General features: G+C 41.7%; 2 protein-coding genes across 2 annotated transcripts in view; one reads left to right on the forward strand and one right to left on the reverse strand.

Moving 5' to 3' along the window:
• Positions 1-1,893: 1,893 nt before the first annotated feature.
• Positions 1,894-7,268, reverse strand: LOC138968559 (KRAB-A domain-containing protein 2-like). The gene is made up of 2 exons (XM_070341134.1): positions 6,638-7,268; positions 1,894-6,140 (listed from the first exon to the last, which is right to left on the reverse strand). Exons 1-2 carry the CDS (start codon positions 6,799-6,801, stop codon positions 4,340-4,342), a joined length of 1,965 nt encoding a protein of 654 aa, XP_070197235.1. The 5' UTR covers positions 6,802-7,268; the 3' UTR covers positions 1,894-4,339.
• Positions 7,269-11,072: 3,804 nt separating this feature from the next.
• LOC138968560 (F-box/WD repeat-containing protein 5-like) overlaps positions 11,073-14,158 on the forward strand; it is a 20,712-nt gene continuing 17,626 nt past the window's right edge. The window contains exon 1 of the mRNA XM_070341135.1: positions 11,073-11,642. Within this exon, the coding sequence (XP_070197236.1) occupies positions 11,406-11,642 (237 nt within the window). The 5' untranslated portion in view covers positions 11,073-11,405. The remainder of the gene's footprint in view (positions 11,643-14,158) is intronic.

Consider the following 14,158-nt stretch of genomic DNA (forward strand, 5'->3'; position numbering starts at 1 on the left):
TCGGAAACTTGGAATGATTGTGTAAATACTATGCATTTTTTGTTTATTATTTCATTACAGCATCAAGTTGCGTGGAACCAACTCTCTCACTATCTGACCCTGTCCTTTTCTGTGTTAGAGTGTTGGTGTGAGTGTGTGTGTGTGTGTTTGTGCGCGCGCGCAAACGTTCATGTGTGTGTATATATATGAGTGTGCAACGTTTGACTGAAAACAGACTGTGGCAATGTTGAACGGTAAGGCCGGAACAACTTACAAATATTATGAAGCGTACTTTTGTTGTTGCAACATCAGATCAAGGGACGCTACTGTTAGAGCTCTTCTTCTTCTTCTTCTTCTTCTTTGTTCATGGTCTGAAACACCCACGTTCTCTCATTTTTTTGCACGGGTGGGTTTTTACAAATATGATTGTTTTTACCCCGCCATTCAGGCAGCCATACGCTGCTTTCGAGGAGTTAGAGCTGTTCAGAATTATCTCCCTTTCCATTCATCTTGTTCATCTACTCAGTCTGGGAGACTTTCTCCGCCCACACCCATCACTCGGAGAGAAACCGATGATGGTCTTGGTCACCAATCTATTCACCTCAACTGTTGCGAGCTGGTTCTAGTGTGCTTGCAGCAGACCCAGCACAGCACAGATCCACTTCTGGAATCTTAAGCTAAATGTGTCCCAAGACACACATTTTGTAGTCCTGGCATCCTAAAAGGCAGAGGCCCCAACCTACAGGTTTGTTTCCATACCAAAAACGCCTCCAGACACGGGAACAGAGGCAACAGCTCCGCTTGAACCCCAGAAACCAAATGTGCCTCCAGACACACAGATCCCTCAGACGGCCGAGGCTGTGGCCTCTAAGGTTCTCTTGTACCAAACCGCCTCCTGACTCTGCATCAGATTGCTTGCGCTGGCATCTGCTTACATAGACCCACATTAAGTCACCACCGAGTGGTAGACACAGACGACATTTGGTAGCACTGACTGCCAGCTTCACGGTAATGCGTACCCCTAGCGCGGCTCTGCTTGGGTGGGAATGTTCTGAGCAAAACACTATGTGTTACTCCTTAACCCCCGCCCTCCATGGAACTTCTTGACCCCAACAAATTGGGGGGGGGGGGGGAGTTTGCCCAGTCGATAGAGGCGCTGGCTTTAAAACCAGTTGTTACTACATGTATCAGCATGGGTTCAACCCCCAAGTTCAGCGCGGGATGTGTGTCCCAGAGTCAACTTTGTGCAGACTCTCCTCGGTGTCCGAACACCCCCGTGTGCACGCATACGCACGATAGAGATCCCAGGGTCACAGCTAAAGCCTCGGGCCTTGGAAACACGAATACATGCATGCAAAAATATGAAGTCCGGGTGTCCGTTCGGCCAACAGCCAATAAAGTAACCATTTCAGCACTGACCCAAGACGACCCAACCCGGTCCCTAGCTCATTTCAGGTCTCCTCTAGCAGCCGGCAGCCAGCTGTCTACATCCCCCCCCCCCCCCCCCCCCCCCCCCCCCCCCCCCCCCCCCCCCCCCCCCGCGCATTTTTATTTTTTATTTTCATACAAAGCCGGGTTTTCCCGTGTAACATGCCCCTAATGGCTTTGCCGTGAGGGCGTAAAACTTACATTTTCTCTTGTTCATCTAGGTACCCAAAATGCAGGGGAAAAAATCCCTAGTTTTTCTACTCACTCCAGACCTGTTTACCCTTACGATTTTGGCGTAATTTATTACGATTTTCTGAAAAAAATACGCCATTCCGCTATCCGTGTCAAGACTACAATTTTCATAAATAAAAAAAAGTTATAAAAAAAATTATATTTGATTTTTTTTCTTCTTTTTTTCTATTCACATGTTTGGCATTGTTTTTTTCAATGGCAAAATGGGGTGAAAAAGCACAGGACTGACCAGAGATCATGTCTGTCTGATGAGACGCTGGAGAGCCTTATTCTAGTGGTGAAGTCTCGCCCTCACTCATTCGGCAAGCGCAAGTACAGTAGAGAAGCGCTTGACACACTGAAAAAGGCCTACTACGAGCAAAAGATAAAGAATCAGTGATGCATGTGCTTTTGATGTGATCTTCTTTGAAATTATGATGACTACAAAAACTGACTGATGTGTGAATGATGGATATATGTGCATGATTGCGTTTCGCAGACACAGTTGTCATGTGCGTTGTAATTGGCGACGAATGCTGGATGATTACTATTTTTGTGCCAGGATTACTATTTTTGGGGCTGAGCATTACTCCAAAACACTTATGGGGGTAAACAGGTCTGTCACTCTCTTTGATCTCTGATTTTGATAAAAAGAAATATTATATTGTGGGTTAACACATGATACGATATCATGATAGTATTGGCAACTTTCTTTCTGACAATTGCATTGCTGGAACACACCAAACTCATTCTCTTTGATGATTTTGCATTCCTTTTTATTGACACTAACAACCTTTCATCAGTAATTACCAATCCAGATACATTGTTTGCACTGGTACTTGCAACAAAAATGTTTCGGTGCACTGTGAACTAGGATTCAGTTACCATGGGACTAAGTATTCTTTTTGAATTTGAAAAGAACATGACTAGTCCGATGTATGGTTTCTTCTTTCTCTCTGTTATGCTGCTCTTACACTGTGCCGAATTGCCTTGCAAATAGAATTTGCCAATAGTTCGTAATGATTTGGACATGGTCGCAAGACATTCGTAAATGTTCTTAACCATTTGCCACCATTTGTCTACTCGTAAGTATTCGCAAGCTATTTGTAATCATCGCAATGTATTCGTAGCGCTCGCAAGGCATTCGCAAACATTCGTTAGGTCTTGTCCTTGCGAACATCTTGCGAATGGCTGCGAATTCCTTAAGATTAATGTGAATTGCGTAATCGCTTTACTCGTAAAGTGTTCGCAAGCACTCGCAAGGCCACTCGCAACATCCACCATTTGTCTATTGTTGCGAACATTAGCAACATGCTCCTAATATTCGCAAGGAAAGCTTTTTCACTTTTTCGCAACATACTCGTAAGTATTTGCAAGCTATTTGTAATCATCGCAATGTATTCGTAGTGCTCGCAAGGCATTCGCAAACATTTGTTAGGTCTTGTCCTTGCGAACATCTTGCGAATGGCTGCGAATTCCTTACGATTTGTGTGAATTGCGTAATCGCTTTATTCATAAAGTGTTTGCAAGCACTCGCAAGGCCACTCGCAACATCCGTAAGAAATTCGCAAGTAATTCGTTTATGGATTCGTATCAATTTGCAATGATCGGTGGAAATTCGCAAGCACTCACAACCATGCGTAGGAAATTCGCAAGGATTCGTAAGGCTTCAAATTTTCAATATTTTTCCTGTCCATTCGTCTCTTTTTTTGCCGAATACAACATTTTCATAATCGCAAGAATATTCGCATAGTGTAAGAGTAGCATTAAGCCCTCGAGAAGAGGGGGATTGGCTCCTAGCGGTGGGCTGGGAAGTTTGCTTAGGTGTGTAGATGGTTTTGCACTTTTGATACGGCAGCAAACCTGAACAATTCGCCGTCAGAGGTGGACGGCACCCCGTGAAATCGGTGGCCAGGAGGAAAATTCCTTTTTGTTGATATAAATGAGAAATTGGATTGGATTGATTTGAGTTCAGTTCAGTTCAGTTCAGTTCAGTTCAGTTCAATTCAATTCAATATAACTTTATTGTCTGAATGCAAAACATACCCAAAATTGTCTTTTGTGTGTATATGTTACAGGCAAGTTGGGAAACCAGGCATTTCCGGAAATGACTACCGAAAAGTAGTCATTTACGGAAATGACTGATTCACTCGGTCATTTCAGGAAATGCCTAAAGTTTAGCTGGATATTTTAGTCATTTCCAGTAATGACTGAAATTAGCTGTTAGGCATTTCCAGAAATGCCTGACACACAAACTCTTGATCAATCGAAACGCACGCACGCACGTGTACAATAAGAATGAAAAGGGTTATAAATATGTACCAGATTTTAATGTTATTATCTGTCAGATTAAAAGGTAGATAAAAGAATAATAACAAAATGAAATACTAAAATACACACATTTTCATGTAGATTTGAGTGTTAATTACTCTTCTGTTCATTTGTTTTTGCATGCCAGGCTTTAGTGGCATAATGCTTTACGTTCAGAGCATTTGCACTGTGCACTTTAGGAATGGAAATGGTTATAAATATGTGCAAGAATTTAAAATGTAGATAAAATGTAGAGCAATGAATAAAACACACACACACCAACACACACACACACACACACACACACACATACACCAACACACACACACACACACACACACACACACACACACACATACACACATAGTTTGAGTACCAGGCATTCTTCTGTTCATTTGTTTTTGCATGTCAGGCTTTGGTGGCAACGACTGTTGCAGAGTACTTTACGTTTGAAGCATTTACACCTATTTGTTTGACACTTTTTCCCCCCAGAGCAGTTGCATTTGGTAAAGCCCTGTCCTCCACTCAAGGAATTTTGAACAACTGCCTCGCGGACACTGACCTGTTTGTCACATTTTACATCTTGCTCTGTCAAGAGTTTCTGTGCGCAGAGTTCAAATTCATTTCTAGTGAAAGATCCTTTCAGTACCCCGCTTCTTGTTGCAATTTTATACAGGTCGTTTTCAGTCTTGTGCAGAATAATTCCCAGAATGTTTCTGGGATCTCCTCGACCCCTGTCGACCAGGGGAACGGGCACTGCCACGTTGTCTCCAGGTTGTCCCGGGCATAGCTCTATTCTGCTACGCTTTATCATTCGCTCTGCCTGCCCCTTCTGGCATTCTCGGCTGGCCTCCCGTTGACGATTGATACTTAGTTGCCGTTTGTTGAGCAAGCGAAGTTCATTATTTTCAGTATGCAGGACTCCTTCGCCACCATTTGATAGTTCCTGTAGAATGGCAGTGGCAGTGGCATCAGTCATTGACGGTTCACCTTGGACTGTTTCGACGACTCCTTCCCCACCATTTGATAGTTCATGTAGAATGGCAGTGGCAGTGGCATCAGTCATTGACGGTTCACATTGGACTGTTTCGACGACTCCTTCACCACCATTTGATAGTTCTTCCTGTAGAATGGCAGTGACATTAGTCATTGTCAGTTCATCTTGGACTATTTCGAATGCTCTGTCGATGACTGCTGCATCACCATTTGAAAGTTCCTGTAGAGTGGCACCAGCACTGGTTGATTCTTCATGGACCTGCACAGAGACACTTGTTATATTGATGTCCAAATCTGAACCTGCTGACTCCGGATTGCTTGCGTTATCAGCATTACTTGACCAGCCTACTCTTTCTCGAAGGTCCTCTTCTGTTTGCATTTCATCAATCAGGGCCTCTGGCAGCCACGTGGAAGACAGCCCAACTCTGGGCTCGACGCCAAACATGGCTCTGTACGGGGATCTTTTCAATCCTGAATGGTAGGCTCGGTTTTTCATGAACTGCACGAACTTTAGACCCAATGACCAACGCGTTGTTTGGTGATCCGACATCCAAGCAGTCAGCATGTCCTTGATGTCACCGTTGGCCCTCTCTACAGAGCCTTGTGACTGAGGATGACGAGGTTTTCCATGAACGAGTTTTAATTCTGGCCACAGATCTCGTAGTTCTCTGATGACAACTGCAGTGAACTCGCTTCCATTGTCCGATTGAAGGATCACTGGAGCCCCGAAAAGAGTAAAAATGTCCACGAGCTGAAGGGCTACTTGGCACGCCCTTTTTGATGTCAGCGGTCGCAAGACTACAAATTTGGTGAGGTGATCTTGATAGACCATAATCCATTTGTAGCCGCCATCCTCCATCGACTGGTAGTCCACAAGGTCCACTTGGCTTCTGGAATTGAATTCCTCTGTGAGAATAGGTCGCACGACGACACCTTTGGTTTTCTGTCGCTTTTGTTTCTCCTGGCACACGAGGCAATAAGACTTAAACAGTTCTACACTGTCTCTTTGGATATTGGCAAATTTCTTTTCCAGTTCCTTCAGCATCCTATCGCGCCCTCCGTGACCGGTGGCGATGTGTGCAGTCTTGATGGTGTCGTAGGTATCTTCAAGGGTGACAAAGAAGATCGGGGCTTCATCAGGTGAGGATCTTTTTCGGATCAGCTTGTCATTTGGACCGCACTGCAGCACCTCATACCTTTAGAATAAAAACGCACTATCAATAAACAAAACAGAGAGAGAGTGAGAGAGAGAGAGGGAGATAGACAGAGAGAGAGAGAGAGAGAGAGAGAGAGAGAGAGAAAGAGAGAGAGAGGAAGAAAGAGGGAGAGAGGGAGAGAGAGAGAGTGAGAGAGAGAGAGAGAGAGAGAGAAAGAGAGAGAGGGAGAGAGAGAGAGGAAGAAAGAGGAAAATGTCTGTGACCAAATGTTTATGTCTCATGCCAATATCTTGCCGCATAAGAGAGAGAGAGAGAGAGAGAGAGAGAGAAAGAGAGAGAGGGAGAGAGAGAGAGGAAGAAAGAGGAAAATGTCTGTGACCAAATGTTTATGTCAGTCTCATGCCAATATCTTGCCGCATAAGAGAGAGAGAGAGAGAGAGAGAGAGAGAAAGAGAGAGAGAGTAGGAGTATGAAGACACAAGTTAAAAAAAAAGAGGGAGAGAGAGAGAGAGAGAGAGAGAGAGAGAGATACTAACCTCTTCATCAGTTTGTACTGGCGTGATGTTTTGGTTGTCGATGACACCTGTGCTGTCTTGAGGTCGTTGATCATGGTAAAGTAGCAATCCTTTGGTAACAAATAGTTCTTATTTTTGGCATATCTTTCAAAAAGACATTTTCGAAAACGATCCTCTACGTCCATAGTGGATGTCTGTTCAAACTGTGTGCAGCAACTAAGTTCAGAAACTAACTCGCCAAGTTTGGAGAACAGTATTCACGAGCCCAAGTAAATTAAATACATAACCGCCCATAAAAAGTAAAAAAAAAAACACACACACACGATTATTTAAACACAAATCTTATTCAGTTTAGTTTGGAGAACAATATTCACGTGGTTGACAGTTTTGGTCACGATCGCTGGCTTGGCGTGAACACAAATGTCCTAACATTTCTCATTTCACAACCTTTATGACTATGATTCACGTGCCTAGGCATATTCGGTAATGTTGACTAAGTAATTTCAGTCATTTCTGTAAATGACTAAAATATCAAGCTCAACTTTAGGCATTTTCGGAAATGACCGAGTGAATCAGTCATTTCCGTAAATGACTACTCTCGTTAGTCATTTCCGGAAATGCCTGGTTTCCCAACTTGCCTGTAACATATACACAAATATTACATCACGTAAAAACAGTCTTAACATAAGAATCACAGTCTCGATACATATAACAAATAACACATCTCTGCACACAGATGTCCAAACCTATACACACATCCACCACACACCCTCACGTACATAACCACCTACATACTCTCCTGTGTTCAATATTCATTAAACATGCGTTATGATATGAGCGTGTATATATATGAAAAGAATAAGGATCAAAGATTAAAATTGATGGTACACATGCACGAACGCTGCACGCACACACACACGAATTACAGGGCAACCCAGTGCAAGCATTTCTGGGTCATTGTGTCGGTGCAATGAGTCGGAGAACATCCACAAAACAAAACAAAGTGCTACGGTGTTTGCGGCCCAAACCATTTTTCTTCTCATGGAAACAGTCCTTTTTTTCTCACTTTCACAAAGAAAACACAAATAAGAAAACTAAAGCAGATTACCTGTCATCTGCAAACAATCGCTTTACACTGAAGTGAAGGTACCTCATGTCACCCCTAAGTTAAATCAAACATCACATCAAGCAGCCAAATCACTGTACCTATATAATTTACGCCATTAACCACCCCATCCCTTCCCGGTGAGTCACCAATATGCATGCCATTGAAGTCATTTGATTTTTGGGGGTAGGGAGTGAGGGTATATACGTCGCCACTACTCGCACATTCACAATTTGACGTCCTTTTAAAGGACGTCACAATGTACATTATTCCCTTGCCTTTCGAATGATATACAGTTACAGATTTTTTTGTCCAGCGGTTCGGGTTATATGCCCGTTCAATTAAACCAAATATCTCAACGAGGAAAGTAACCCCAAAGAAGGGAAACACGCATAAAATGACGTTTTTCTCAAAGTTGGTGAAAGTTTCGTGGTGTTCCAATGCATTAGAAAATTGTGGTGGCCAATCCTATCCGGCTCCGTGGGGTTACCCAAAGTAGCCTTTAGATGACTGACTAATTCGTAATTGCGGGAATTCCAACTGACTTTGACGCGAATCTAAAAACTATTTTTTTTGTATTTGATTGATCGTTATTGAGCCACAGATATAGACGTGATCGACGCAAAGGCATGCACTATATATAAGAGGGAACAGGGCAGAGACGGAACAGTTTGAGCATATCACCAGTTGATAGGTTTAGATGCATGTGAGTACGTTAGGAAACATTAGTCGATCATTCAGACGTAACTGGGAATAAAAGTAGTTGTGCAGAGCGCCTAGAACTGTACCCACGGAATATGCGCGATATAAGCGTCATTGATTGATTGATTGATTGATTGTGCGAGTAAATTTCGTCTTGTGTGTACGAAGTGAAAATTGCTGGCTTACAGGTGAGTTTATTGGTTTTCATTGCTTCAACGAATTTTGGCAAGTTTGAAAGTCAGTTCGTGTTGTCTGTGATTATGACAAAATTGCACATGCACTTGTTTCTTCTGACACTCTGACTGACCTATTGGCCCTTCAGTTAATACTGTTGTCACACACGTGAGTAACTAAGACAAAGTACCGCTATGTCTGATGCTACACTGTTGCTTAGTAATATGTCTATTTGTCCTTCAACATGTCTGTGCGTTACACAGTTATAGGTCTAACTGAAACATTACAGACCTGAGCCGGTCAGGAAGATACAGTGAAGTATTTACAGATCATAAAACGATCTTTAAAAACTCAAGTTCTTGAGCTGCCTTTCTGTATAAAACACTATATTGGGCGGCGCAGCCGACTTCCTTTTCAGTTCAGTTTAAATCCGGCACAGGAGCTTGTATCAAAGCGCCGGTAGATCTACTCCTTTATCCTTCCTGTATAGCCTAAAAGTAGGGGAAGGTTGCCTAATATGGACCACTGCTTAATATGGACCACTTTCATGTTCTGACAAATTAAACTAACGGCGCTAGAGCGCTCAAAACAATTTCATTCGTTGTATTCGCCCTCTCTTAATAACATGCACATGTCAAAACAGTTGTAGAAACAAAAACCTCAAAACAGTTAGGCTTTTTCTCTTTTTTTTCACTTTTGGCAGGGTTCACTCTAAACTGATTTGACGCCTAAAACGGACTAGTTTCTGTCCACAGCCAAAGCTGCTATCGCACAAAAATTGTTATATACGACAGCTAAGACAGTATTAGTTACATTTTAGCAGTGCTGACCCCGAGTTTCTACTGCAAACAAAAAATAATAGCAAAATCTCAAAGTACGTGTGTGTTGCCAAATATGAACCACCTTCGACAAATCGAAGAAAATGAGAGCTAAAGGCTATTTTCATTAATTCATTAAGAAACTTGCTGAAAATAACCTATAACTAGCCCTCAAGATTTCAAAAAAATATATCAAATAGTTTTTTTTTCTCGTGGAAGTTGATGATTTCATTTATTTTCACTCTGTTTTTGATCAACTTCTTTAGTTTCCTGTTGTGCTTCAAATACTGTTCTCATCAACCCGAAACATAAATGCAAAGCATATTTAAATTAGTCTGAGTTGCACACTAAGTTGTATCATGTTATTTTAAAGTATAGGGGGCTTTTTACAGTGATTCGTGAAGGCCTCTTCACTGGTCCATATTAGTTGTGACATTTCTTTATTTCATTTTTGCTGAATGGCTATCAAAGCTAATTCACTCTAATTAGGCCAAACTGTTAACCAAAGAGAGAAGGTCTACCAAAGACAAAATGAAACTTATTCACAAGAAAACAAACTAGTAATCAGCAAGAAACAAAAAGTGGTCCATATTAGGCAACCTTCCCCTACAGGAAGGATAAATGAGTAGATCGACCGGCGCTTTGATACAAGCTCCTGTGGTTTAAATCCTGGTACAGGCGCATGAGCATTAAAAAAATAGACCGGAGCAGAAGCCGGGTAAAAGTAACGGTTTTCTTGCTTTATTATACCAATCCCGAAGCCAAACTACGTCGAACTTTTGGAGCAATTCGAATCAAAACCAACCAACCCGCAGAATACGTACTGCGGCATTGCGCCGGAGATGCGAGTGAAGATTGACGAAAAGACGTACGACAGAAGACACTGGTAGTCACGCGCAGAATTAATAAAAAAATGTAAGCGAGGTCAGCCGTGGCAAAGGCAAAAACGTTGAAACTGAGAAACTTGAATAAGAAATGTTATTAATTTGTTTGTTTCTCCAGCAAATGCATTGGTCTCTTGTCCTCCCTTTGAACCGCCCGGTAGTGGCGCATCAAGATAGCCTCGATCCCCGTAAGTGCCCCCCCCCCCCCCCCCCGGGGGGGCCCCTCCCCGATTGGAATGCATATAGTTGAACTGAAATAAATTTAGTTTCGATCGATTACCTCGCCTTCGACGAGTCAGCGAGTCACATTCTGTGAATGGGAGGAATTCAAGGCTTAAGAAGTGGCTTAAACGTTACAATATCCGACAATCTCATAAGCCTTGAAAGCATTAAGAACCAGTCTTGTCGTTTCTTGAAAGACTAACCGCCTTAGCCTCGGCCGACGTTGAATAAAACACTTTTGGGGGTGTAGAAAACATCGAGAGAACTCTTCACAGACAATGCCTATATTCGGAGCCGATTGCAATACTGATCGAAAGGAATGGCATATATCTCACTGTAGAGTTCTCCTCAGTCCATGCAGTCACCTGTATTAGTCGAAGTGTGTTACAGGAAGTACACAAGATAACCAAATAAAATACTCTATTCGACAGGATAATTGATATCATTTTCTTCCCTTGCGTTGAAGTGTTGGCCTAGTCAATTTTGTCGGGTCGATTTTACGGGTACACTCGTTTAAATGCTCACTGAATGCTGTCACGTAAACCTTGTGAAGGAAATCTTCAACTGATTTGGAAATCGTTCCAGATAGCCAAATTAAGTGCCTCTAAGGGCATCACATAGTTTAGATAAACTAACACAGGTATGAATGTTATATTTGGGGTACGAAAAGTGGCTAAATATTGTTGTTGTTGCCCAGTTTACCTTAAAATCAGAATCTGAAAACAGTTCAAAGAAGAACGCCAAGAACTTGCCTTCTGTTCACACAGAGCGCACCACAAAGGGGAGTTGAACATACAAGAACAAAGGCAGCTAGTCTGTTTCCCAAAATACATTTATGTGTGTGTGTGTGTGTGTGTGTGTGTGTGTGTGTGTGCTTGTAGTTCATGGATCAAGCGCGAACCTCCACCATGGACGAGGAAAACACGGAAGAATGGGGCGAAGGATTTGTGAGTGCTGGAAATTCACTTCATCTGCTGGACCTCCCAGATTCCCTGCTGCTGAAGGTGTTGATGTCACTGCCACTTGAGAGTGTGAAGAGTGTCTCCCTCACCTGTCTCCGTTTCAACCGCATCACCTGTGATGAGCAGCTGTGGAAGACACTTTTTCAGCGGGATTTCAAGGTACAAATTAAAAACAAGTCGCGTAAGGCGAAAATACAATATTTAGTCAAGTAGCTGTCGAACTCACAGAATGAAACTGAACGCAATGCCATTTTTCAGCAAGACCGTATACTCGTAGCATCGTCAGTCCACCGCTCATGGCAAAGGCAGTGAAATTGACAAGAAGAGCGGGGTAGTAGTTGCGCTAAGAAGGATAGCACGCTTTTCTGTACCTCTCTTTGTTTTAACTTTCTGAGCGTGTTTTTAATCCAAACATATCATATCTATATATTTTTGGAATCAGGAACCGACAAGGAATAAGATGAAATTGATTTCGAAAAAAAAATTTTGATAATAATTTTTATATATATTTAATTTTCAGAGCTTGTTTTTAATCCGAATATAACATATTTATATGTTTTTGGAATCAGCAAATGATGGAGAATAAGATAAACGTAAATTTGGATCGTTTTATAAATTTTTATTTTTTTTTACAATTTTCAGATTTTTGAGTCACTTGAGAAAAAGTGACTCTATGTAATCGGTCAGTGTTAGTCTGTCCGGCCGGCCGTCCGGCCGGCCGGCCGGCCGTCCGTAGACACCACCTTAACGTTGGACTTTTCTCGGAAACTATCAAAGCGATCGGGCTCATATTTTGTTTAGTCGTGACCTCCAATGACCTCTACACTTTAACGATGGTTTCGTTGACCTTTGACCTTTTTCAAGGTCACAGGTCAGCGTCAAAGGAAAAATTAGACATTTTATATCTTTGACAAAGTTCATCGGATGTGATTGAAACTTTGTAGGATTATTCTTTACATCAAAGTATTTACATCTGTAGCCTTTTACGAACGTTATCAGAAAAACAAGGGAGATAACTAGCCTTTTCTGTTCGGCAACACACAACTTAAAGTTGGGCTTTTCTCGGAAACTATAAAAGTGACCGGGCTCAAATTTTATGTGAACGTGACTCATTGTGTTGTGAATAGCAATTTCTTCCTGTCCATCTGATGCCTCATATAATATTCAGAACTGCGAAAGTGACTCGATCGAGCGTTTGCTCTTCTTGTTAATGACCAAAGTCATTAATTAATTTTTAAGCCACCAAGCTGAAATGCAATACCGAAGTCCGGGCTTCGTCGAAGACTACTTGACCAAAATTTCAACCCATTTGGTTGAAAAATGAGGGCGTGACAGTGCCGCCTCAACTTTCACGAAAAGCCGGATATGACGTCATCAAAGACATTTATCAAAAAAATGAAAAAAACGTTCGGGGATTTCATACCCAGGAACTCTCATGTCAAATTTCATAAAGATCGGTCCAGTAGTTTAGTCTGAATCGCTCTACACACACACACACACACACACACACACGCACGCACACAAGTCGCGTAAGGCGAAAATACAATATTTAGTCAAGTAGCTGCCATTTTTCAGCAAGAGCGTATACTCGTAGCATCGTCAGTCCACCGCTCATGGCAAAGGCAGTGAAATTGACAAGAAGAGCGGGGTAGTAGTTGCGCTAAGAAGGATAGCACGCTTTTCTGTACCTCTCTTTGTTTTAACTTTCTGAGCGTGTTTTTAATCCAAACATATCATATCTATATGTTTTTGGAATCAGGAACCGACAAGGAATAAGATGAAAGTGTTTTTAAATTGATTTGGACAATTTAATTTTGATAATAATTTTTATATATTTAATTTTTAGAGCTTGTTTTTAATCCGAATATAACATATTTATATGTTTTTGGAATCAGCAAATGATGGAGAATAAGATAAACGTAAATTTGGATCGTTTTATAAATTTTTATTTTTTTTTACAATTTTCAGATTTTTAATGACCAAAGTCATTAATTCATTTTTAAGCCAGCAAGCTGAAATGCAATACCGAACCCCGGGCTTCGTCGAAGATTACTTGACCAAAATTTCAACCAATTTGGTTGAAAAATGAGGGCGTGACAGTGCCGCCTCAACTTTCACGAAAAGCCGGATATGACGTCATCAAAGACATTTATCAAAAAGATGAAAAAAACGTATGGGGATTTCATACCCAGAAACTCTCATGTCAAATTTCATAAAGATCGGTCCAGTAGGTTAGTCTGAATCGCTCTACACACACACACACACACGCACACACACACGCACGCACATACACCACGACCCTCGTTTCGATTCCCCCTCGATGTTAAAATATTTAGTCAAAACTTGACTAAATATAACAAGTCGCGTAAGGCGAAAATACAATATTTAGTCAAGTAGCTGTCGAACTCACAGAATGAAACTGAACGCAATGCCATTTTTCACCAAGACCGTATACTCGTAGCATCGTCAGTCCACCGCTCATGGCAAAGGCAGTGAAATTGACAAGAAGAGCGGGGTAGTAGTTGCGCTAAGAAGGATAGCACGCTTTTCTGTACCTCTCTTTGTTTTAACTTTCTGAGCGTGTTTTTAATCCAAACATATCATATCTATATGTTTTTGGAATCAGGAACCGACAAGAAATAAAATGAAAGTGTTTTTAAATTGATTTGGACAAT

Source organism: Littorina saxatilis, linkage group LG6 (assembly GCF_037325665.1).
Source record: "Littorina saxatilis isolate snail1 linkage group LG6, US_GU_Lsax_2.0, whole genome shotgun sequence".
NCBI classification, from domain to species: domain Eukaryota; kingdom Metazoa; phylum Mollusca; class Gastropoda; order Littorinimorpha; family Littorinidae; genus Littorina; species Littorina saxatilis.